At 43.1% G+C, this 26,647-nt stretch overlaps 1 protein-coding gene across 1 annotated transcript in view; it reads left to right on the forward strand.

The window, feature by feature from the left end:
* The window catches only part of ANAPC1 (anaphase promoting complex subunit 1), a 540,434-nt gene that overhangs the window by 218,854 nt on the left and 294,933 nt on the right, over positions 1-26,647 (forward strand). Inside the window, exons 12-13 of the mRNA XM_029596802.1 lie at positions 968-1,239; positions 17,459-17,693. Coding sequence (XP_029452662.1) covers positions 968-1,239; positions 17,459-17,693 — 507 coding nt within the window. The remainder of the gene's footprint in view (positions 1-967; positions 1,240-17,458; positions 17,694-26,647) is intronic.

Consider the following 26,647-nt stretch of genomic DNA (forward strand, 5'->3'; position numbering starts at 1 on the left):
GAGATTTAGAACCCAACTCTCCCAACCTAAGGCCCATTGTTTGGTTCAAGCTTTTCCCTCCCCCTGTTATCAACAGCTGTCTTTTGGTCCACTTTTTTGTTGGTTAGCAGCCTGTAGCTAGGGATTTACCCATGTGAGTACTACCATCCTGTTTGTCCTCGTAAAAAGCAGTTGCTTATCTGTAACAGGTGTCCTCCGAGGAGAGCAGTATGCTAGTCCTCATGAAACCCACCCTCCACCCCGCGGAGTTGGGTTTCTCCTATCTTTTATTTTATCGTAATTCTATATTTTGAGACTGAAGAGGGAGCCTTCATGGACGCATGGTATAGGGCATGCTGGGCATACTCCAGTGTGCCTAGTCAAAGTTTCTAGAAACTTTGACATAAATTTTCCGCATCAGGCTCCATTTGATGTCACCCATGTGTGAGAACTAACATCCTGCAGTCCTTGGAGAACACCTGTTAGAGGTAAGCAACTCTGCTTTACAATCATTTGAGAATGAGGATGCTGATAACTCTGTTATTATAAATATATTTAATATAATAGTGGTCTTTTATTAGATGACAGTGATGCTTTGTTTTATGTTTTATTCATCTGTTTAATGTAATTGGTTGGTTTTAGTGTTATGTTTTTTATGAACAGTTTTGTTGTATTTTTCTATAAAACGTGTCTGGTTTTATATCCTGTTATGGTTTTATGCTTACTGTTTTTGATTATTTATGCTGTGGTGTCCTCTGAGCAGTGTGGTACCGAATGCTGGCATACAAATATTTAAAATAAATGTAAATACAGTCAAAGCAACACTACTGAACTGCTGAAAATTGAAAAAAGTTTTACCTCACTAATACTTTGCAAATTAGCAAAATCTCAACTTTTGCCTAGAGAAATGTCTTGCTCTCACATCTGCTGCTATTGAGCAGATTCATTAAGCCTTTACTATAAACATGGCTGTCCTTTTCCCGGACAGGTCGTGCTCCTCCAAGAAACACCATGGTAGACCTCAACAGTGGGAACATTGATGTACCACCAAACATGGCCTGCTGGGCCAGCTTTCACAACGGTGTGGCTGCCGGGTTAAAGATAGCTCCTGCTTCCCAGATTGACTCAGCCTGGATTGTCTATAACAAGCCCAAAAATGCAGAACTAGCCAATGAATATGCGGGCTTTCTCATGGCACTGGGTCTCAATGGGCACCTAACAAAGCTAGCCACATTGAACATACATGACTATTTGACAAAGGTGAGATTTTCCTTTCAGCAAAGGTTTCTTGGCTAGCTTAACATATTTTTAATACTTGCATGCAGTGTATAACATGATTAAGTAATATTTTTGGTGTGTTTATCTTTTTTCTTATGTAATGGGTCATCAATAGTGGGCTCTGATGAGAGACAGCATAGGGACACCTATGTAGATAATGATGGGGAGCAGATATGGAGGGGGAGTTTTGAAAAAAATTAAACATATTACGAAAATCAAAAAGAGCATCTTAGTTTTAATGGCTAAATGAAATTAAAATAATTATCTGAAAGAATTTTGCAAATAATGTTGAATTAAAAACCAGGTTATTTCCATACAGGAATTTACCGCTGCTTCCTAACCAAGCAGAAAATACTGGTTGAGGGGCATATCTGATGTTAGTGCAATTTGGGTTTGAAATTCATACCAATTGCAGAGTACCCTATTAATGATTGACATTTATTCTTGGTTTGTTGTGGGGGAAGATAGATCAGTTATGGGTTGAGATATATAATTTTTAATTTTTTTATATTTTTAATTTTATAATGATTATTTAAATATGTGATTTTTGTATTTCTGTTTGTCTATTTTGTTAATCACTTTGGGCGATTGTTTCAATCTGTAAAGCGATTCACAAACGCTGCTAAATAAATAAAAAATATTGTCAGAGAAAACTTCCCTCACGACCATCTAGAACAGTGGTTCCCAACTTTTAATATGATATGGCTACTTTGTGGTGGCACCCTTTCATCTTCCTTCCCTCCTCCTTCCTGTCGCCTGGCATCATCACCTTCCCTTCTCTTTCCCCACATCTTTGGCATCACTACCTTCCCTTTCTCCCTACACCACTGGTATAATCACCTTCACTTCCTTTCCAACCCCATCTTCCTTTCTCCCCTCAAGATTGTCTCCAACTGGCTAGAGGAATCAGGTGAGCAGCACTTCTTACCTGATTCTACCACCATCTCTGTCGGCTTGCCTCTGAAGTTAAGAAAAGTGCAGGGCCTCATAGTCTCGCAAGACCTGCCAGTGCCATGCAATTCAGACTTCAGAGGCATGGTGGCAGAGGAGGAGGTTGCGAGAGACCATTGTGCAATTGATAGGAAAGGTGAAAGATTAAAATTTTGCCCCTGATGGTGGCAGTTATGACCTGCCTCCATTTTACCTCTGCAATTATTTTGTGGCATGCCTAAAGTTCCCCTGGCACACTGGTTGAGAATCCATGAGTTAAAGTATGTTGGTCATCCAGGCATGCTGTCTGAGAAAGGGGAACAAAAAAGAAGGGTATATGCTTAATAGCAAAATCCCCCCCCCCGAGTCAGGTGAGCATAACTCACAGGGTATGATTTAAGTCAATTTAACAATTTAAGAAATCTTTAAACTCCCACCTATTTCAAATTGCCTTCAAGATTCCAGTAACAGAATACACTTAAATCCATATTTCTTATTAGCTTTTGGTACCCTCTCCCTCTCCATCCAAAAGCAACATCTTTATGCGGTTCAGGCACTTGATTTCTTAGATTAACTTATTTTATTGTATGACCGTTATAATTTTTAATGCTTTTATTTGTTAAATTAATTTTTAGCAAGCAAAAATAGTTGAGAGCAGAGAATTGATCAGTCCAAATCTTGAAATCTTGAAAAGTTGTACGTATACAATGTTTATTTATAAGGTAAATCCAAGGCGGCTACTCCATAAGCTCTAATACATGCAAGTTTTCCATCAGGCCGCCTTGAATTACCTTATAAATAAACATTGTATACGTACAACTTTTCAAGATTTGGACTGATCAATTCTCTGCTCTCAACTATTTTTGCTTGCTAATCACAATTGATGAGCAGATATCCTCCTGTTTGGTATTAAATTAATTTTTATTCATATGCTTTTAAGAATTATGTATCTATTTATGTTTTTGTTATGTAAACAGTTTTGATTAATTTGTATTTATAAAAGCGGTATATAAACCCTTTTAAATAAATAAGTGCTTATTTAATATCTGATATCATGAGATATTAGTATAATTTGAGCTACTGTCATTCCCACTCCACTCTCTGCTTCTCTGCCTTTTATCCATCTGCTGAGGATTTGCTCAAATCCTACACTCCTGCCTTAAGATGAGATGGCTGAGGAAGATAACATAAGACAGTTTTGTGCATTATCTGGGGATTTTCTGCCCCTTAACCCCCATTCCTACCATCTGTGGGTATGAGAATGCAGTCTTGAGGCTCTCAAGGCATCTCTAAATCAAGCAAGCCTACGTCCCCCAGCAGTGAGCCTAGCGAGCTCCTCCAGAAATCATCAACTCAGTCTTCAGGGAGATGGTTAATAGGTGTTACTGATGCCTGTATTCAGGGACTGTGAGTATTATATCTTTAGAGCTACTCATGGGAACAGGCTCAGGATTCAAACCCAGCCCTTCATGGGGTCAGTACATGATGCTACCAATGATCCACCAGGGCAATGTATCTGTTGTCCTTTTTATTCAGTATAAAGGCAATATGGCTTAAACCAAGAGTATCAAAGCAAAAAAAACCAAAAAACAATCCCAAGAAACTTCTGCTGTTTACTACATTAAGTCTGTTTAGCTATTCCATTTACTGTTTTATGTTTTTTCAGCAGTTAGATGTTCGTGATAGTGAACATACACATCACACGGAGGATTTTTTCAGGAAGGAAGTAATTTGTTGTATTTGCTATGCTACAATATATTAAAGTAGTCATTCAAGGAGAAGCCAGAAGCACTGTTTTCCTGCTACCATTCTGGTGCTGCAGAAGTGTGGTTGACTGGAGGGAAGAAGGGTGGACAAGGGACAGCAGTTAGAGAAAAGAATATGAGGGGGGATTGCTGTAAAGAGGTAAGACAATAAGGCAAGGAGACAGAACAGACATGTACGCTAAAAGAAACAACAAATACAAAAAGACAAGGCCACCCTCTTCCCCTAAAAAAAAAAAAAAAAATCTTTTGTTTGCCCCAATATGGCAAATCTTATATTCTTATGATCACAGTGTCATCATGGGAGATAGAGCGGTTTTCCCTTGCTGGAGACAGAAAGCCACACTGATTCTAGTCTTTCTGGTACAGATAAAACTTTATTAAGCAAACACAAAATTTCACAATCTGTGTCCTACTTTAGCAGCAGTCATTTACACACACAGGGTCCATAGACTGCCTTGCTTCTCGTCAGTGTGCACACACTCCCTTCTGGTTTGGACAGAGCACTTTACAGGAACTGCCTTCCTCCTGGAGGCATAGGGGCCTCCTGTACACAGCTGGGCTTGCACTCTTATCCCAGCCCTAGCTGGGTCTCACCCACAGAGCTCGTTCCCTGTGTGGGATTTAAGGTGAAACATGCCCCTTGATAGGTCCCGCACACACAAAAAGGAGGAAAACAAGGTCAGTCTGTGACATACATCCCCCCCCCAGCTTGGACCCGTTATTCTGAGTATCACTACTTCCCCCTGGATCTCATCCAGGGATGTACCCCACATCCCATTCCCTTTCATCTGGCCTCCCACCAACTAGGCTTGGGGACAGGGACCTATGGTCATGTTCACCCTCACCTATTAGGGATACCACAGACAACATTGTAAGTACCACCCACTGCGGCCCTCACCCAGAGTATGCCCACAGGTCTTACCTGAGTCCATCTGCAGCTCCGAGTTCTACTTCCACCCTAGCGAGACTCCTGGGACTGGCTGTGGGACTTGCATTGAGTATTTTTCACTCTTCTCTGCATTGGTCATTGCCCTCTGGCGACTCCATCACGGCTCTCGCCTTCTCCTCGTCACTACCACACAATGACTCTTCTGAGCTCCCTCTAGGGACTCCACTGACTTCTCTTCAGTGTTTGGGTTTCCTGTAGTGCCGACTTCAGGTCTCCTTGTAGCGCCCAGCTCTGGATTTTACCTGCTGCATTCCTCAGGCCTCTCCTTAATGCCTCCTCCTGGGTAGTCTGTGTTGCCTTCCCCAGGGCTCTCTGTGACCCCTCTCTCATGGTTCTTCACAGCACCAGTTTCTGGGCTTCCCACAGGAGCTGTTTCTTGGCTCCCAGTAGTGTTTGGACACCCTTCAAGATCTTCATCAGAACCTCCTGTAGCTCCACACTCAGGCCTTGCTGCTGTGCCCTGGCTCCCGGCAGTGTCTCCAACTGTACTCTGGCTCCTCTTTCTTCTTTTGCCTGCACTGCAGTATACCCACTGTTTCCAGACCAGGGTTTTGGTAATACTGCCAGGCCAACTGCTGCACTTGCTAGCAGTTTCACTTTTTTTTTTTTTTTAAAGGGGAAAAAAAAGGTAAAAAAAATCCTGCCTCACCGGCACTAACTACACCATGTAGCACAAACCCTAAACTCCAGACAGAGCTTACATCTTTAGTTCACAAAACAACCCTAATTCTGACTACATTCCAGGCCCCGCAGACCATTCACTAAATTAAAGGCAGCTAAAGGTTGTTTTTTTTTCTACTTGCATGCTTCTCTATGAGACACAAGCCTCTGTCTTCCAGTGTTTTTGTACCCAGTTTAAGAACAGTGGCTTAACCTTCCCTGTTGGAGACTTGGGATTTTTCTCTTTGCGAAGCTTAGAGAAAAAGAATCCTTGACTTGATACCATATCTGGAAGACCGAGCTGAAGGACAGAGCGCCACACTGACTCTAGCCTTTCTCCTGCAGATAAAATTTTATTAAGCAAACACAAAACTTCACATTGGACTTCCTGTATTATCAGTAGTCACTTACTCATGCAGGGGCTGTAGACTGCCTTGCTTCTGGTCAGTGTACACTCACTCAATTCTAGTTTGGACAGAGAGCTTTACAGCAGCTGCCTTCCTCCTGCAGGCATAAAGGCCTCCTGAACACAGCTGGACTTGCACTCTTAAGCCAGCTCTAGCTGGTTCCCTCAGAGCTCTTTCTCTCTGTGGGATTTAAGGTGGACCAGGCTCCCTGCCTGGTCCCGCACTCACAAAAAGGGGGAACACAAGGTCACTCTGTTATACCTGAAAGTGATTAGAAACATATATTTTTTTTAATTATATATAAATTAGAATACTCATTTTTTTGTGTTTTTCTATTATGATGGAATATTCAAGTTCCAGGTAAGAGTGCTTTTGAAGAGAGACACCTGCAAAACACATCCTTATGTGTTTTGCAGGTGTTGTTGAGTATATGTATTGTTTTTCTTTTTATCCTTATTGTTCATTCCTGCATATAATTCATAATTTCTCTGGGATAATTCTATTGGGTGAGTGTGTGTAATTATATTTAATTTAAACCTCTTAAAAACAGAATTAATTTTGGAAGTTCTGACAGACCCTAAAAGCATTGGGAATTAGCTAACTTGCTTAAAATATTGATTTACTTGGTTAATTAGTAGTATTTCTGTTTTTGTTTTCCAGTTTTTGTTTGTATACCTTGTACCTACTGTATTTTTTGTTATGCTTTTATACCTTGTTACCTCAATGATGTGAGCCTGACTTCAGGGCCGGGAAAAATAGTGGAAACTATTCTAAAGATTAAAATCGTAGAGCATATAGAGAGGCATGGTTTAATGGAACCCAGTCAACATGGATTTACCCAAGGGAAGTCTTTATTTATTTATTTATTTAAAAACTCTTCTATACCGTTGTTAAGTTAATTCACCATCACAACGGTTTACATAAAGGCACAATAAGAAAAGAATATGTTGTGGAGCACTAGGAGAGCAGTCCCACTTACCAAGAGATGTGTGTTCTTGAGCCACGGCTCGACCCCAGAGGAACCCCGAAGAGGTGCCACGGTAGGCGAGGCATGCCCGAGCATGAGCTAGACAGGAGCGAGGCTGGACTGAAGACTGGAGACACTGACCCTCCTCCAGACCTGCACACTTCGGAAGACCAACAATGCAATGATGGTCTTATGAACAGTCCTCCGACCGTTCCAAGCCCTTTCGGACCTGCCGCAGGGTACAGCAAGAAGCGGCAGGCCGGATGGAGTTCAGGGCAGCGGAGACCGGAACATGGAGATTCAGACAAGACTCAGGGATGAGGTACTTGGATGCACAGACGAGGCTTCAGGGTATGTGGACAGTGGCGCGATCCCTTAGGGCGCCCTACTCAGCCAGTACTACTGGTCTGGTCACGGACCACCCTGTCCTACATACGCGGGAGCGGGACCAGCGCAGGAAGGAACGAGGTACTTGGCTTTCGGAAGACTCAGGAACAAGGCTTTCGGAAGACTCAGGAACAAGGTACTTAGCTTTCAGAAGACTCAGGAACAAGGTACAAGGCTTGCATCATGAAGCGCCCTACTCAGCCCACCCGTGGGGCTGGTCACGGACCACGGCATGGCTTGCCGCGAGGTACCAAGCGTACAGAAGATTCAGGAACAAGGTACTTGGCTTTCAGAGGTTCAGGAATGAGGTACTTGGCTTTCAGAAGACTCAGGAACAAGGTACAAGGCTTGCATCATGAAGCGCCCTACACAGCCCGCCCGTGGGGCTGGTCGCGGACCACGACATGGCTTGCTGCGAAGTACCAAGCGTATAGAAGACTCAGGAATGAGGAACCAGGGTTCAGGAGAGCAAGCAGATTCATGGACTTCAGGATCAGGAAAAGCAACATCAGGCTGGATCATGGATATCAGGAACAAACATCTGGACTGGAACACAGGTACTGGATCAGGAGACAGACCTTAGGGCTGGAACATGGACATCTGGAACAGCAGGTGAACAACAGGACTGGAACGTAGACAAGAAGACAAGACGAGGAGCTCCAACGAAGAACAGGAAACACAGGACCTTGAAGAAGTGCTGGAACAAGGACGACTCCTAGAGCGAAGGACAGCAGGATCCCAGGAGTGACCAACTCCTTGCGAAGGCAAAACTGGAATGGACGCTGAGCCCTTTTGTAGGGCTGAAGAGGACAACGCCCAGGGAGGGGTCAGCAGAGGGCCACACCTGGCTGGCCCTTGAAAAACATGAGAGGCGCGTGCCTGCGCCTAAGGAAGCTGGAGAGAGAAGCAGGATCCGCAGGTGGCATCCTCAGCCACGTGGAAGGCCTGAGGAAGCCAGACGGGCAGCGGAGCAGAGGTGACCTCCAGCCACAGGACAAGAGAACTCCAAGTTGGCTGCAGGAGCGGCTCCATGCCTCTAAGACAGAAGGTAGGAAGCGTGGAGAGCTGCAGGGTCGGCCTCCCTGCCGGCTGAAGACCTGGACTGTAGCAGCTTCAGAGCGGCAGCCCTGCTGTGAAGCTGAAGGGAGAGAGGCAGGCTGCAGGAGCGGCTACCAGCCACGAAGATGGACTAAGGAGCACAGACAACGGCAGAGACGGCCTTTCTGCCATTCGAGGACCCCGGCCGTGGCAGCAGTGGCTCCTGCCGTGAGAGACTGCTCCCGGCGACTCGGCCCTGCACGCAGCGCAGAAGAACGCAGCCTCCACGCTGCGGAGGACGGCGGCGGACCGCCGCGCCAAACAGCTGGGGACCCGTGTTGGGCGAGTCGGCGGCCCAACTGGCAGCAAAGGTAAGAGCCTGCCCGCGCTCCTCGCGGGCAGGAATGCAACAGAACATATAATTGGTATAGATTACAATTTAAACATATGCCAACATAAAACGGTAACAAATTTTAATAAGAGAAATTATGTGTTGGTTAGAGCTTTTATCAGGTCGATACAGTTATGCCGCGTTAGACTGAGTGCGACAGTGCCAGGCGCACCCTCGTTCCCCGCACGCACAGTTCTCTTCACCTACCACTCGATACTCTTTTCAAATTGCTTGCAAATGCATGCCGCGTCTGCGAAGCATTAGGCGAAGGTTAGGCCCGCGCAACCCATTTTACTGTATAGAGCGCCTATACAGTATCCTGGGTGCGCGGGCCTAATGCTTCACGGCCATGCTGGTATCTGTCATTTCAAATGTCATTTCAAATGGCATTTGAAATGACAGGTACCAGGAAGTGGACAGTTATGTTCTCCAATGCTCGGCAAACTTTCCCCCAGCCCCCGCTCACCTGCCCTGGCCGCGTCCGGTCTCCGGTGCAGCCCCAGTCCTATCCCCTCCTCCCGAAGCAAAAAAAAAAAAAACCCGAAAAAGTAGCAAGAGAGCGAGGGGAGATACGGGCAATGCTAGTCCCTTCTCCTCTCCTCCCGAAGCAGGTCGCGAAAAGCAGCCTTGCTCCGGGAGGAGGGGGGGCAGTTTAAAGCGACGAAGCGACTTACTTTTGCAGCCCCCCCCTCCGGACATCGGCGACGACCGCGGCTCCAGCCTCCAGCTGTCAGACAGACGCATCGCACGTGGGAAAGCGGCCCCTATGCGTGCAATTGGCTGCTCAAGACGTGACGTCACGACGTTTGGCGTCACGGCATGTGACGTCACGTCTTGAGCAGCCAATTGCACGCATAGGGGCTGCTTTCCCACGTGCGATGCGTCTGTCTGACAGCTGGAGGCTGGAGGCAGGAGCCGCGGTCGTCGCCGATGTCCGGAGTGGGGGGGGCTGCAAAAGTAAGTCGCCTCGTCGCTTTAAACTGCCCCCCCCTCCTCCCGGAGCAAGGCTGTTTTTCGCGCCCTGCTTCGGGAGGAGAGAACAAGGGACTGCAGGCCCGAGCGTAGGATTGCCCGTCTCTCCCCTCGCTCTCTTGCTACTTTTTTTTCGGGTTTTTTTTTTGCTTCGGGAGGAGGGGACAGGACTGGGGCTGCACCGGAGACTGGACGCGGCCAGGGCAGGTGAGCGGGGGCTGGGGGAAAGTTTGCCGTCTACCCTTACCCCTGCCTCTAACGCTGGGGTAAGGGTAGGCGGTAAGTTAGCAGGGTAAACGCGCGGCAAAACGGCAGGGTAAAAAAGCGATAGTTGAGGCGCGCGCTACTGTATGGGAGGGAATAGCTAATTCGCTCGTTTACATTTAATATACATGCCGCGGGCGGAAGGGGTCACCCGGGGATTTTAAGAGGCGGTAGGGATGAGTTAAAGGGGATAGTGTATCGCGGGAAGGGCTAACGCGGCTGGAAATTGAGTAGAAGGCGAGTTAGGAGCAGGGTAACCGCGGCCGCACTTTACTGTATATATCTGTATGTTTGGTAAGGAAACTGTTAAGTGGTTCAAGTCTACGTTTAATATGCATTTGGAGATGTAAATGAATAAAACTGTTTGTTTGGTGCTTCTTTATCGATTGCGTCCCTCATTCTCTTTGTCTTTTGTAAAAGCCTTGTCTAACAAATCTGCTTCATTTTTTTGAAGGGGTTGATAAACGTGAATAAAGGTGAACCAGTAGATGTAGTGTATTTGGATTTTCAGAAGGCATTTGACAAAGTCCCTCATGAGAGGCTTCTAAGAAAACTAAAAAGAGATGGGATAGGAGGCGGTGTTCTTTCATAGATTACAAACTGGTTAAAAGACAGGAAACAGAGAGTAGGATTAAATGGTCAATTGTCTCAGTGGATAAGGGTAAACAGTGGAGTGCCTCAGGGATCTGTATTTGGACCACTACTGTTCAATATATATATAAATGATCTGGAAAGGAATACAACGAGTGAGGTTATCAAATTTGCGGATGATACAAAATTATTCAGAGTAGTTAAATCACAAGCGGATTGTGATACATTATAGGAGGACCTTGCAAGACTGGCATCCAAATGGCAGATAACATTTAATGTGGACAAGTGCAAGGTGTTGCATATAGAGAAAAATAACCCTTGCTGTAGTTACACAATGTTAGGTTCCATATTAGGAGGCTACCCAGGAAAAAGATCTAGGCATCATAGTGGATAATACTTTGAATTCGTTGGCTCAGTGTGCTGCAGCAGTCAAAAAAGCAAACAGAATGTTAGGAATTATTAGGAAGGGAATGGTTAATAAAACAGAAAATGTCATAATGCCTCTGTATCGCTCCATGGTGAGACCGCACCTTGAATACTGTGTACAATTCTGGTCGCCACATCTCAAAAAAGATATAGTTGCGATGGAGAAGGTACAGAGATGTTGCGTCCGTCACTGCTTGACGCCCTCACCCCGCCTCTCTACCTCTGTGGCGACTCCCTCTGGGTCTGATGGACGGCTGCAGCCGCGGCATCTCCATGCTGTCTCCCTCCGGCGTCCCCGGACCAGCTCGACGCTGCAGATCCGCCATGTTGCCTGATGACGTAGGGCGCGCGCGCGCTCCGTGTAATGTACCAGCAAGGGCGCGAACCTCAGGGGCGTCCCCCTGAACTGACGTCATCCGCTACCAATATAAAAGGTCTCAGTATTCGCTAACTAATCGAGTTAGCAAGGATAAATATACGGACTCGCTTCGAATATGTCCAAGCTACTCTGCCTCCTCGGACTTCCAGGGGTACCCGCTCCTCGGGGGCCTCGCTCTCTTTTCTTTATTTCAGATTGCAGATAGGAACCGGTACTCGCTTCTCGAGGGCCCATGTTCCTGAACACTCTGAAGATTCTCTATTGCCTGGAAACTATCGCAGATACAGACACTTGTGAGTTACCATTGCTGTCTCAGGGCTTTCCCTGGAACCAGGTACTCTCTCCTCAAGGGCCTAACCCTTTCCAGCTACTGAGCTTCTTTAAGACCTTATGTGAGTTTGGTTATCTAGTTCTGGCTATGAACACAGCATACCCTGTCTACTCACTATCTATAGTCTCTCTACAGCTCAGCCACCTGGGATCGCTGTTTCAGTACTTCTGGGACTTCAGCCCTGCCGGGCATATCAGCTCACTACTTCCACCTCTGGTGGTTCTACTAACCTGTCTAATAAAAGAACTATGTGTGTCTGTCTCCATAACCCAGCCTAGCCGGTGGTCCCTCTCAGGATATCCTCCTGGGCGGCGCTGTCATCTGCCATTGGTCCAAGGATTCACCTATCTACCTTCCTCTACAGCCGAGTGCCCTCTCCAAGCACTCCACTGGTACAGATTGCTACTCCTTCCATCAGGGGTCTTCAGCAACTGTTCATAACAGATTGTTATCTACTCCCTTTACAGGAACTGAGCATATCAGATTGCTAACTCCTCCCTCTCCTGGAGGAGATTCCTAACAGATTGCTAACTCCTCATGGAGAACCATAACAGTTTACTAACTGCCTACGGAGTCTTATAGATTTGTAACAGATTGCTAGCTCCTCCCACCAAGGGAGCTGATTCATAACAGATTGCTAACTCCTCCTTCTACAGGAGTATCCTGCAGCCAGTTCACAACAAATTGCTAACTTCTCCCCTCTGGAGGAGCGAACCGTGACATATTACTACTCCCATCTGCTTGCTCCTCCCATCAGCATAGCAGATTATAACAAGAGAAGGGCAACCAAAATGATAAAGGGGATGGAACAGCTCCCTTATGAGGAAAGGCTGAAGAGGTTAGAGTTGTTCAGCTTGGAGAAGCGACGGCTGAGGGGGATATGATAAAGGTCTTTAACATAAGAACATGCCATACTGGGTCAGACCAAGGGTCCATCAAGCCCAGCATCGTGTTTCCAACAGTGGCCAATCCAGGCCATAAGAACCTGGCAGGTACCCAAAAACTAAGTCTGTTCCATGTTGCTAGTAATAGCAGTGGCTATTTTCTAAGTCATCTTAATTAATAGCAGGTAAAGGACTTCTCCAAGAACTTATCCAATCCTTTTTTTAAACACAGCTATACTAACTGCACTAACCACATCCTCTAGCAACAAATTCCAGAGTTTAATTGTGCATTGAGTGAAAAAGAACTTTCTCCAATTAGTTTTAAATGTGCCACATGCTAACTTCATGGAGTACCCTCTAGTCTTTCTATTAACCGAAAGAGTAAATAACTGATTCACATTTACCTGTTCTAGAGCTCTCATGTTTTTAAACACCTCTATCATATCCCCCCTCAGCCGTCTCTTCTCCAAGCTGAAAAGTCCTAACCTCTTTAGTCTTTCCTCATAGGGGAGCTGTTCCATTCCCTTTTTCATTTTGGTCAACCTTCTCCATCGTAACTATATCTTTTTTGAGATGCGGTGTCCAGAAATGTGCACAGTATACAAGGTGCAGTCTCACCATGGAGCGATACAGAGGCATTATGCTATTTTCCGTTTTATTCACCATTCCCTTTCTAATAATTGCCAACATTCTGTTTGCTTTTTTGACTGCTGCAGTACACTGAACCGATGATTTCAATGTGTTATCCACTATGATGCCTAGATCTCTTTCTTGGGTGGTAGCTCCTAATAAGGAACCTAACATTGTGTAACTATAGCATGTGTTATTTTTGCCTATATGGATCACCTTGTTCTTATCCACATTAAATTTCATTTGCCATTTTGTCGCCCAATTTTCCAGTCTCACAAGGTCTTCCTGCAATTTATCACAACCCGCTTGTGATTTAACTACTCTGAATAATTTTGTATCATCTGCAAATTTGATTACCTCACTCGTCGTATTTCTTTCCAGATCATTTATAAATATATTGAAAAGTACAGGTCCCAATACAGATCCCTGAGGCACTCCACTGCCCACTCCCTTCCACTGAGATAATTATCCATTTAATCCTACTTTCTGTTTCCTGTCTTTTAGCCAGTTTGTAATCCACGAAAGGACATCGCTACCTATCCCATGACTTTTTACTTTTCCTAGAAGCTCTCATGAGGAACTTTGTCAAACACTTTCTGAAAACCCAAATACTCTACATCCACTGATTCACCTTTATCTACGTGTTTATTAACTCCTTCAAAAAAGTGAAGCAGATTTGTGAGGCAAGACTTGACTTGGGTAAAGCCAAGCTGACTTTTTTCCATTAAACTATGTCTTTCTATATGATCTGTGATTTTGATATTTAGAACACTTTCCACTATTTTTCCTGGCACTGAAGTCAGGAAACTGGTCTGTATTTTACCGGATCTCCCTGAAGCCCTTTTTAAATATAGGGGTTACATTAGCCACCCTCCAGTCTTCAGATACAATGGATGATTTTAATGATAGGTTACAAATTTTTACTAATAGGTCTGAAATTTCATTTTTGAGTTCCTTCAGAACCCTGGGGTGTATACCATCTGGTCCGGTTTGTCAATCAGGCCTACCATATCTTCTAGGTTCACCGTGATTTGGTTCAGTCCATCTGAATCATTACCCATGAAAACCTTCTCCGGTATGGGTACACCTCCCCAACATCCTCTTCAGTAAACACCAAAGCAAAGAAATCATTTAATCTTTCCGCGATGGCCTTATCTTCTCTAAGTGCCCCTTTAACCCCTCGATCATCTAACGGTCCAACTGACTCTCTCACAGGCTTTCTGCTTTGGATATATTTTTAAAAGTTTTTACTGTGAGTTTTTGCCTCTACGGCCAACTTCTTTTCAAATTCTCTCTTAGCCTGTCTTATCAATGTCTTACAATTAACTTGCCAACGCTTATTCATTATCCTATTTTCTTCTGTTAGATCCTTCTTCCAATTTTTGAATGAAGATCTTTTGGCTAAAATAGCTTCTTTCACCTTCCTTTTTAACCATGCCGGTAATCGTTTTGCCTTCTTTTCACCTTTCTTAATGTGTGGAATACATCTGGACTCTTGCTTCTAGGATTGTATTTTTTAACAATGACTACACCTCTTGCACACGATTTACCTTTGTAGCTGCTCCTTTCATTTTTTTCTAACTATTTTTCTCATTTTATCAAAGTTTCCCTTTTGAAAGTTTAGCACGAGAGCCGTGGATTTGCTTACCCCCCTTCCAGTCATTAATTCAAATTTGATTATATTATGATCACTATTGCCAAGCGGCCCCACCACCTTTACCTCTCTCACCAAGTCCTGTGCTCCACTGAGAATTAGATCTAAAATTGCTCCCTCTCTTGTCTGTTCCTAAACCAATTGCTCCATAAAACTGTCATTAATTCACCCAGGAACTTCATCTCTCTAGCATGTCCCGATGATACATTTACCCAGTCAATATTGGGGTAATTGAAATCTCCCATTATTACCGCCCTACCAATTTAGTTAGCTTCCCTAATTTCTCTTAGCAATTTACTGTCCGTTTCACCATCTTGTCCAGGTGGACGGTAGCATACTCCTATCACTATAGTTTTCCTCAACACACAAGGGATTTCTACCCATAAAGATTCGATTGTGCATTTAATCTCATGCAAGATGTTTATCCTGTTGGACTATATGCCATCCCAGACATAAAGCACTACACTGCCTCCTCTCTGTCCTTGCGATATAATTTGTACTTCGGTGTAGCACTGTCCCATTGGTTGTCCTCCTTCCACCATGTCTCTGAGATGCCAATTAAGTCTATGTCGTCATTTACTGCTATACATTCTAATTCTCCCATCTTACTTCTTAGACTTCTGGCATTAGCATACAAACATTTCAAAGTTTGTTTTTTTGTTTGTATTTTTATTCTGCTTTTCAATTGATAGGGATGTTAGAATTTTTTTTAGCTCAGGTGAGTTTTTAGTTACAGGCACTTGGACTACTTTCCTTATTATTATTGGATCCTCACTGTCGGGATGCCCTAATTCTAATGCATCATTAGTTACATACCTCCCTCCAAACCATGCGCTGCTGAGCGACTTTCGGCTTTCCCTTTGTTCTAGTTTAAAAGTTGCTCTATCTCCTTTTTAAAACTTAGTGCCAGCAATCTGGTTCCACCCTGGTTAAGATCATGAGAGTTCTTGAACGAGTAGATGTGAATCAATTATTTAAACTTTCAGATAATAGAAGGACTAGGGGGCATTCCATGAAGTTAGCAAGTAGCACATTTAAGACTAATCAGAGAAAATTATTTTTCACTCAACGCACAGTTAAGCTCTGGAATTTGTTGCCAGAGGATATGGTTAGTGCAGTTAGTATAGCTGGGTTCAAAAAAAGTTTGGATAAGTTCTTGGAGAAGTCCATTAACTGCTATTAATCAAGTTGACTTAGGGAATAAGAACTGCTATTAATTGCATCAGTAGCATGGGATCTTCTTGGTGTTTGGGTACTTGCCAGGTTCGTTTGGCCTCTGTTGGAAACAGGATGCTGGGCTTGATGGACCCTTGGTCTGACCCAGCATGGCAATTTCTTATGTTCTTATGTCTGAACACAGAAGCTCACTGGATCATAATGTATCTGTGTGTATTGTATTTTCTGTGGATATATATACATGTCTTTTCTCCCCCCCCCTTTATAACTTTAAAGGGCTAAAGGTAGGGGTATCAAATTTTGGGGGCACAGAGGAAGTTAGGCAGGTATGTAACTTCTGTGCTTTGGAAATAATGAGTGGGGAGATTTTTGGCAAAAAAAATAGATGCATGGGACATTGAAATATATATGCTTGTGGGAACATGGGATGCATTGGAAGGGAACACATTTGGGTTATATAGGTATGTAATTGAAGCGACCTATAGACTAGAAATATTAGTCAAAGTCTCCCAAGTGCAGAGACAGAACCAAGGCAGTTTAGAAGGTGTTATTTTCTACTTGTTGGAATGTAACATCCTTTTTATTATGGTCATGCAGCCCAATTTAAATGTATCCTTAATTAAATCTATTCTTTGGGGGGGTTTTTTCTCAAAGCTATATTCATACCATTCACACATTGAACAGCAACCTAATAGGTTTTAGCACAGCATTACCCAATTCACTTAATTTCAGAATAGATTAGCTATAAAGAAACTTTTAAGAACTAGGTGACAGTGAATTGGAATGTAAAGGACTGACTCCATGAACTAGACTTTTATGCATATGATTTAACTTGTGGAAGAAAGAGCAAGCAAAGACATTTTTCAGTGGCTATTATAGCTATCAAAAGCTCAGCCAGGAAAGTGGGGTTGGCAGCTCAAGGATGCCCTATCACAAAGGAATGGGAAAAAGACCTTTGAGGCGAGAGGAGGGAGACAAGTGTTTCCTGTCTGTATCATGCCATAGGAGTTTAAGTTGGAATTGCAGAAAGGTTTACAGTTGCAATCCATGCAGGATTGTCCTCTAGTCCTGTATTACCCATGACAATTTAAAAATGAAAAAAGGAAAAGTTACATATTACAATCGACGGTTGTATTTAGTTATGATGTAGTATAACATGGGATATATCTTGCAATATATATGTCACAAACAGTAGTGGAATTCAAGAAAGCACAGAGGATCTGAAGAACTGAGGGCATCTGTAGCATTGCAACAGGAATGAAATTGGACAGATTCTGTGTTCCTTTGTTTCTAATGCAATTTTAAAGTTGTTTATTTGCAGGAAAAAAACACTTTTAATGCCACTCACCTTTTAAAAGTTCCGATTACAATTTGTTTTTGTTTAAACCATTTTTTCTAGGGTCACGAGATGACAAGCATTGGACTCCTGCTTGGTGTTTCTGCTGCCAAGCTGGGCACAATGGATATTTCGGTTACTCGGCTTCTTAGCATCCACATTCCTGCTCTCTTACCACCAACATCCACAGAGCTGGATGTGCCGCATAACGTTCAGGTGGCTGCCGTGATAGGAGTTGGGCTTGTGTACCAGGGCACTGCACACAGGCACATCGCTGAGGTTCTACTTGCTGAAATAGGTGAGAAGAGGATTGCAAAGCTGTGTTGCCTAAGCTAGGAGGGCATCTGGAAAAATGTTGTTTATTTTTCTCTCTTCTCAACTTTCTTTAAATGTAATCATCTGTTTACCAGTCTGGCAGCATTTTCCTTTGTTACTGCTATAGGAGGTAATCACCAACTGACTCCATGTCATCTGGACACGTTAAACCAGTCCTATATTTAACTCATTGCATCCATGTACTTGCAGTTCTAATTCTTTGCAAGAGAAATAGAATTACAAATCCATAGGTGCAGCAGAATTATACAAAGGCTTACTCTACCTTCCCGGATGACATGGGAATCTAATTACTAGCCCTAATAGGGTGGGTAGGTCTATTTAAAATTTAAAAGATTAGCAAGATTTTTTTTAAATATAGTTCATTGTACTAGTAGTAGATTATTAATATGTGGAAGGTCTGTAGAAAATTAAGACAGATTTAGTTTGGTGTAGTTGGCTTTAATATAGTGCCTTTCACTATAAAATCGAAGCAGTTAACATAATAAAAACTTAAATATAACACAGTCATAATAATAAAACCAAATAACATTCAGCTAAGATATATTAATAAGAACAAATTAAAATAACTACAACAGACAAGAGCAGCATACAAATAAATAGCGCAGTATTTGAATTTAAATAATCATGATTCTCAATTAAGAGCATCTATGTGGTTAAAATGATCTCCATAAATCATTAAAAGCTTGATTAAGGGGGCACTGTTCGCCACGAGACGAGATGGCCGCTTGATTCCTCGGCTCCCACTTCCCCCTGCACAAAACACTCTAAACTGCAGGATTATCACGTTTGAAAGTGCAGAAATTTTGCGACCTTAACAGCCCTGCGGGTCGATGATGTCCAAAAAGAGAAGCGATTTGCAAAAATTCTCCTTTACACGCTCTGCTTCGGAGATGAAAAAGGCAGGCCTAGCTCTCACGGACGACACGGCGGAAGAAGATGGCGAAGTGGAAGCTGAAGCTCCGCTTCTATCGCCACAAGCCAGTATTGTACCACATGCCAGTACTGAAACGCCGCCGACTATAGCAGATTTACCTACCAAAAGCACAATGAGAGAGTGGTTCATGGAGCTTAGAGCGGAGAATAAAGCAAATAAAACCGAGCTGCTGACGTCGTTCGCAGAGCTCCGGGACGATTTCCTCGCTTTAGGCCACAGAGTCGACGAGATAGACCTGCGCCTCGAGGAGCAAGAAACCGCTTTGCAAGACCTGACCCGCAGTGCTTCGGAGAAGCACTCAGAATTACAAATGTTAGCCGACAAGATCGAAGACCAAGAAAATAGATCAAGGCGCAACAATCTCCGCCTCAGAGGGGTCCCGGAAACACCAGAGAACGTGGATAGCATGAACACAGCACGCGAATTTTGCTTGTTCTTGCTTGCCCAGCGGGAGAAGGAGTCCGAAGGCTCTGCTGCACAGGTCCCCAAGCAGATCATGATAGAACGGGCTCATCGTTCTCTCGGGGCTCGCAGGGACGACAGAGCTCGGGACATAATTATCAACTTTAACAGTTATGCTCAGAAAGAGCAAATTTTAACCGTCGCAAGAACAAAAAGGTCATGGAGCTGGAAAGGTATCGAAGTGGCGGTCTTCCAAGACCTCGCGGCAAGTACTTTGAAAAAGCGTTTCGATTTGCGCCCTGCCACTGATTTGCTACGACAATCTGCAATTAGATATCGCTGGAATTTCCCCTTTGCCTTGGCATTTCAACATGGCGGCAAGTCTTACCGGATGAGGAATATGGCAGAAGCGGAGACCTCATTTCAGGACGCCGGCCTTCCTCTTCAGATTCCGGCCCTGCCAGCAAAACCGCCAAAGAATCGGGTAATGGCTTCAAATAAATGGCAGAAAGTGGTAAGAGGCAACAAGCGTTTAAGTGCACGTGCGGGCGGAGATTCTGGGAATATATGTGACCAGGGCTGATGGCGCATCACGCCTAGTGGAGTAGAAATCAAAGTGCTGCTTCGACACAGAGACTGTTAGCTGTCTGGACTTCCGAACGGATCAAAATACGTCTCTTATCCTGAGTAGGACTTAATTTCTAAAGCTATCTAGATTTATCGACACATATTTCTTAGCGGTTTGTGAGTGTTTATTGTTAAAGCAAATGTTTTGTTGTATGAAAGTATGGGGGGGGGAGGGGGGGGGCGGGGTGGGGGGTAGTCTTGTACTTAGTGGTGCGATCCCCATGGGCCAGGGACCCAGGGAGAGGCAAGGGCTGGGTCACACAAAATACTGGGAGGGGTCTGCCCATCGGGTGTCTATGTTTGAAGTTCCTTGCAGGAGTCTGAGAACCCTTACAGACAGGATGGAAAGGTTCAGAGATCTGCATAAGCAAAACGGTATATATCATCCCTCATATGCTCAGCGGTATATCTCTATTTATATACACTTCCATACACATGAGATGCAATGGCCCTGAAAATAGTATCCTTTAATGTTAAAGGATTAAATACTTATAGGAAAAGGTACCTTTTACAGAAAGACTTGTCCCGATTGCACGCATCTATTGTTCTTTTACAAGAGACACATATACGTAAACACCATGAAAGGCTTTTGAGGTTTAAGGGGTATCCCCATGTTTTTTTTAGCAGCTGCGGGGAAAAATTGTAGATATACTGGAACGGGTATCTTAATTGCATCCTCTGTTCTCTTTGACTTACTGGAAACTTTTATTGATGACCAAGGTAGATTTGTTTTCATCAAATTGCGAATGGGAGGAGATATCTATTCTTTGTTATCCGCCTATACCCCCAACCATGACCAGGCCGAGTTTTTTGGTAAGATGAAAAGGTTGTTGGAGGCACACGGTGAGGGTTACATTATATGGGGAGGAGATTTTAATACTACTTTGAATGCCTCCAAAGATAACTCCTACCTGAATCCTCAAGCGCCCAATAAACATGGGCAGAGGGCCAGATATATGTTGCAAAACATCATGAAAAAGTGTCACCTTTCCGATGCGTGGCGTCATATTAACCCAGTTTCTAGAACCTACTCTTACTATTCCAAGCCTCATAACACCTATTCACGCATCGATTTTTTCCTGGTGGATGTAAGCATACTCTTGAAACTAAAGCGCAGTGAGATAGAGCCTATAACGTGGTCTGACCACGGGTTGATTTGGATAGAAATATCCATCAAACCGGGGCAAGAGGGACAAACCTTTTGGAGACTCAATGCCTCCCTGTTAAATAGTATATCATTTACCCAAAACCTGACTCACCATCTAACAGAATACTATGCCCTCAATCGCACTTCCGACGTCTCCATTAGCTGCCTGTGGGAGTGTTCTAAGGCTGTAATTCGAGGGCATTGTATCGCCCGCGCTGCCGCAGTCAAGAAAAGAAGAGAGAAGGAGCGGCTAGAGTTGCTCACTGCTATAGGGCAGTTAACAACTTTACACTATCAATCGCAGAACGATAGGGTCTATTGTCAGCTTAAGGAGGCCCATCTCAAACTTAGAACACTAGACGATACACAACTGGCCTTTCATCTAGATCGCATTAAACATATTTACTTTGAAGGTAACGATAAGGCCGGCAAAGTTTTAGCTAAACAACTGAAGGAACAGATAGTTCATAGCACTATTACTAAAATTAAGAACTCCAAGGACCAGCTGACCATGGACCCTACCGATATCAGGAAATGCTTTACGGACTTTTATGCCAATTTATATAGTGCTGATCACCGAATTCAAGACAAAAACATTGATGAGTATCTACTCACAATGGAACTCCCCAAATTAGATATGGAACAGCAAACAATACTAGATGACCCCATTAAAGAGAATGAAGTGGCGATGGTGATTAAATCACTCAAAAATAATAAGTCCCCTGGTCTGGATGGACTTTCGGGGGAATATTATAAGAAATTGTCCCCATGCTTGTCCCCCTTACTGACGGAGTTATTTAATGCACTTAGAAAGGGTGAACACCTATATGCTCAGGCCAACACTGCCGGAATTACTGTTCTGCCCAAACCCGGTAGAGATCCAGCTCTCTGCAGCTCATACAGACCAATTTCATTAATAAATCAAGACTTAAAAATTCTAGCCCGCATACTGGCCTTGAGACTTAATAACTTCCTGCCCAACCTGGTACATTCAGACCAGGTGGGCTTTGTGCCGCAGCGTATGGCTTCCGATAATGTGCGGAAAATATTGGATTTAATTTGGTGGGTGAAAAGAGAAAAGATACCAACGGTTTTGCTTTCCATCGATGCGGAGAAAGCTTTTGACATGGTACACTGGTCTTTTCTCTTCCGCACCCTGATTCAGATGAACTTTGGGCCCCATTTTATGCAATGGCTTTCTCAACTATACAGTCAACCAAGGGCCATGGTTAAGGTAAATGGGGGGTATGGAGAGAGTTTTGTTATTGAGAGGGGCACTCGTCAAGGGTGTCCTCTTTCGCCTCTCTTATTCGCCCTATTTTTAGAGCCATTTACTACTAGGATAAGAATGTCCCCCTCAATTTTGGGAGTCCCTATACATAACAACAGCTTTAAGCTATCTTTGTTTGCGGACGACATTATGCTCACCATAACACAACCATCCCAATCCCTAATAGGAGTTGAAGTTAACTTAGAAAAATCTGAGTTGCTAAATATTAACATTTCTGCAGAGGAGGAGCGTTACATCTCTGGTAGATTCTCTTTTCGATGGGCAAAAAAAGCGTTAAAGTATTTGGGGGTGTTCCTGAATGCAAACTTGCACGATCTTTTCACCCTTAACTATGTCCCCCTCTCACAAAAAATTGATAGGGATCTAAATAAATGGCATAGGGGTACATTCTCCTGGATGGGACGTATAGCCATTGTCAAAATGAATGTGCTACCAAGATTTCTGTATTTATTTACCACATTACCTATTTTACTGAAGCCAGCCTACTTACGCAAAACACAAAAGAAAATATTTGATTTCATTTGGCGGCGGCGGCGGCAACCACCGCGGGTGGCGAGGCGAATATTGTATCAACATAAGACCTTGGGAGGCATGGGGGTACCAGATCTCAATGCGTACTATGGGGCTGCTCAACTAAAAGCTATTATAGACATGAATCGGAGTGTCAACCCCAAACAGTGGGTAATAGCAGCTCAACTCATGAGTGGCTCCATGCCGGTGGAGGCAATGCCATGGCAACCTAAATCCACATGGACACATGTTCATTGCGTTCCCTGGTCTCTGGACACCACTCTCAAAATTTGGGGAAAGTGGAAAGCTCGGGTGGTGGGCTCTCACGCCTACTTTTACCAATCAGCCCTTTTCCAGAACAATACTTTTGCAATTGGATATCAGTCCTATGCCTTTCAAACGTGGCAATCTTTGGGCATTCGTACTATTGGGCATCTATTTCAGGGGGGAGAAATTCAGTCTCTGAACCAACTAGAACTGGGGTATGCATTGCCAAGGAATATATACCTAGCCTATGCCCAAGTTCGACATTTTATTCAATGTTTAAGCAAAACGAAACAAATAAGGGAATCTCGCTCTCTTTTCGAACATTTTTGCATTAGGGCTGATTCCTTAACTAAAAGTGTGTCGAAATTATACGCTCTGCTTATTTTTCATGGGGACGCCATTTTACCGCACTTCACACGTTGGGAGAGGGATCTGGGAATCTCGATTCCACTTGAACTTAGCAAGGTCATCCACCAGAGAGCTAGTAAGTGTCTGATATCAGCTAGACTACAGGAGCATAATTTCAAAATGATTTATAGATGGCATCTATGTCCGGTGCATTTGCATAAATTATACCCGTCTACCCCATCGACATGCTGGAGGCTGTGTGGCCAGGAGGGATCATACTACCATATCTGGTGGACCTGTGGGGTTATTCAGCCCTTTTGGCAATCAGTATTTAGGTGGATGGAACGTTTACTCCAGAAACAGATTAAGCTTTCTCCCAGCTCAGCCCTACTAAATGTGCCCATAGAGGGATTGGATGATCACCAACAGCGATTTAGTTTGTACACCTTAATGGCCGCCCGAATGGCTATAGCACAGCATTGGAAATCTAGCATTCTCCCAACATTGGGGGAGGTGACGACTCGACTACAATTACATAGGCGTCTAGATTTCTTGACTGCCATCAAACACAATCGAACTCACTCCCATAGCTTGACATGGTCACCATTTATTCAGTATGTTGCATAGATAGTGCATTTCGGGCCTTTTCGTTGAGCAATTGGAAGTACCCATGTACGTAAAGGTCACTATATAGTGTATTAGGTGTCCTTGTATTTTTGAAAGGCTGCCATAACGTGTATGCAACATTGTACAGATTTCAGATGTAGATAGCAGTTCCTCCTAGGCTTCTTCACTGTCAAGCCTTCCACGCTGTATCCTATGGGATTGCATGGGACTCATGACCTTTCCTGACAAACTTACACATATTGCAAGGGTATGGGGAAAAGGTTTCTTATCCCACGACACTACACTATTGTCCCTACCTAAGGGGTATCATGTATTACATTCATGGATAAAATGTGTATTGCATTTACAGATAAAACGCCGTTTTGAGTATATAGAAATATAGGGATTATCGGAAGTTTCCTGCTTGAATTTCAATGATTTTCTCCTGCAGTGGGAAGGACGAACGAAATACACTCATGGACTCCTTGATGGGGAGGGGGGAGGGGAGGGAGCTCTGAAGGGATTTTCTTGATGCACACTTAGTTGTACGTTTTGGAGGCTTCAGCTGATGTATGTTTTCCTTTTGATCCTCTTGTGCTATGTGGGAATGTTATCTGAGCCTGTATTGAGTGTTGCTCATGTTATCTTGTTTTACTATTTACGGAAATTAATAAACTATAAATTACAAAAAAAGCTTGATTAAAAAGCCATATTTTAATGGTTATTGTAAATTTAAAGTAATTTGGTTCCATCTGACTATCTAAAAGAAAAGTATTCCATAATAGGGCTGCTTGATATGAAAAAGCTTGAATGCCTAGTTGACTCCAAATAAATTTCAGTTTGGGAAGGAATCGAGAAACCTTGCTGAGAAGAATAAAGCACCGTTGAAGGAAGATAGGAAACTAGCAAATTTGCCAAATATTCATGCAATGCCTCACAAAGGTATTTAAAAGTTAAATAAAGGATCTTGAATTTCATCCTGCATAGAATCAGAAGCCAGTGTAAATTCTTTAAAATAGGAGTAACATCATTTCATTTTAATCCATAAATCAAGCTTAGCTGCCATGTTTTGTAGTACTTGAAATTGTCTCTGTGTTGAAATTGTGTTTTATGGAATTCCTATAATGTCTCTTATTGTACACCACATAGCATGATTCTTCATTATAAGTGGATTATAAATGTTTTAAATAGTCTAATCTGGATAACACCAGGATACAGACTAAGGTTTTTAAGCCATATTCATTCAAAAATAGTTTTAGATGACAAATGTAGCAGAGAAAGTAGAAAGAGGTTTTATTAACCTGAATTATTTAAAACAATTTATATGCTGCCTTCTTAATAACATAATTATTCAAATCAGTTTACAAGGGCAAAACTGCCTGCTTTAAAAGAAAACATAAAAAAACAAATTTAAATACTTATATAACCAAAAGCTCCCCAACCACCCCAACTATAAACCAACTCCTTAAAAACAATTATTCAAGCCGCCTTTCCTCCAAGAAATCCATAGTAACAAAGTGCCCACCATCATATGACACAAGGTACTACATAGTCCTACATCTTAAAAACATATATCAACTCTATCACTGGACACCTTAGACAGGCAGTATAAATATGGTAGGTTCACATAATGAACACAATTTTAGTAGTACCTTCTGTAAAGGTAACACTACATCAGCCACCTCTAAAACGAAAGGAAAACTTGAAAACTATTTAGAAAAGAAGCAAAGCATCAGGTCTGATGTTGAAAGATACCCACTTTTAGACTAAACTGTTTTTATTAGGCCATTTTGAAATCTTATGTAGAGAAGGATAAATATAATGAAAAAAGCCTGTATATAATTCTACAAGCTTATCTTCTACAGATATGTTCTTTTGGCTATGTTTAAAAGCCTCATGAAAATCTGATGTGGGGAGGGCAGAGAGTTAGTAGGACCACAGAAGATTCTCCCTTTAAGTTCCATGTGGCGCTTATAGGGAATTGCTATCTTACTGTAAAGATATGTCAGAGCATGCTCTCCTTTTGTAAATTTCTAACTGTATTGTTAGGGCAATAACAGATCGAGAAATTGCAGGAGGATTATGTAAGGCTGAGGAACTGGTCATCTAAATGACAAATTAAATTTAATGTTGACAAGCATAATGTGATACAGGGAAAAATAATCCCAGCTATATCTACGAAATGCTGGGTTCCCCCTTAGGAGTTATCATTTAGGAAAAGGACCTTGGAGTCACTGTGGACAATACATTGATATCCTCAGTAAACTGAGGATATCAGCAAATAGAATGTTGGGGATTTATTCAGACAGAAATAAAAAAAATAAATAAATAAACAAAACTCTCTCAGTTGCACTGTGGATTTACAGAGGCATAATGATATTGTCAGATTTCATCTCTATCCACCTCACTGGGAGTCCATTCCATGCATCCACCACCTTCTCTGTAAAGAAATTTCCTAAGATTACTCCTGAGTTTACCCCCTTTCACCCTCATCCTATGACCTCTCATTCTGGATCCTCCTTTCCAGTGAAAGAGGCTCTCTTCCTGTGCCTTTGAGATATTTAAATGTCTCTATCATATATTCCCTATCTCGCCTTTTCTTTAGGGTATACATGTTTAGAACTTTAAGTCTATCCTGATATTCTTTAGAACAAAGAACACTGACCATTGTAGTAGCTACCCTCTGGACCGACTCCATTCTGTTTATGTCCTTTTGAAGGTGCGGCCTGCAGAATTGTACACAGTATTTCAAATGAGGTCTCACCAGGGACCTATATAAGGGCA

This window comes from Rhinatrema bivittatum, chromosome 3, assembly GCF_901001135.1.
Source record: "Rhinatrema bivittatum chromosome 3, aRhiBiv1.1, whole genome shotgun sequence".
Classification (NCBI taxonomy): domain Eukaryota; kingdom Metazoa; phylum Chordata; class Amphibia; order Gymnophiona; family Rhinatrematidae; genus Rhinatrema; species Rhinatrema bivittatum.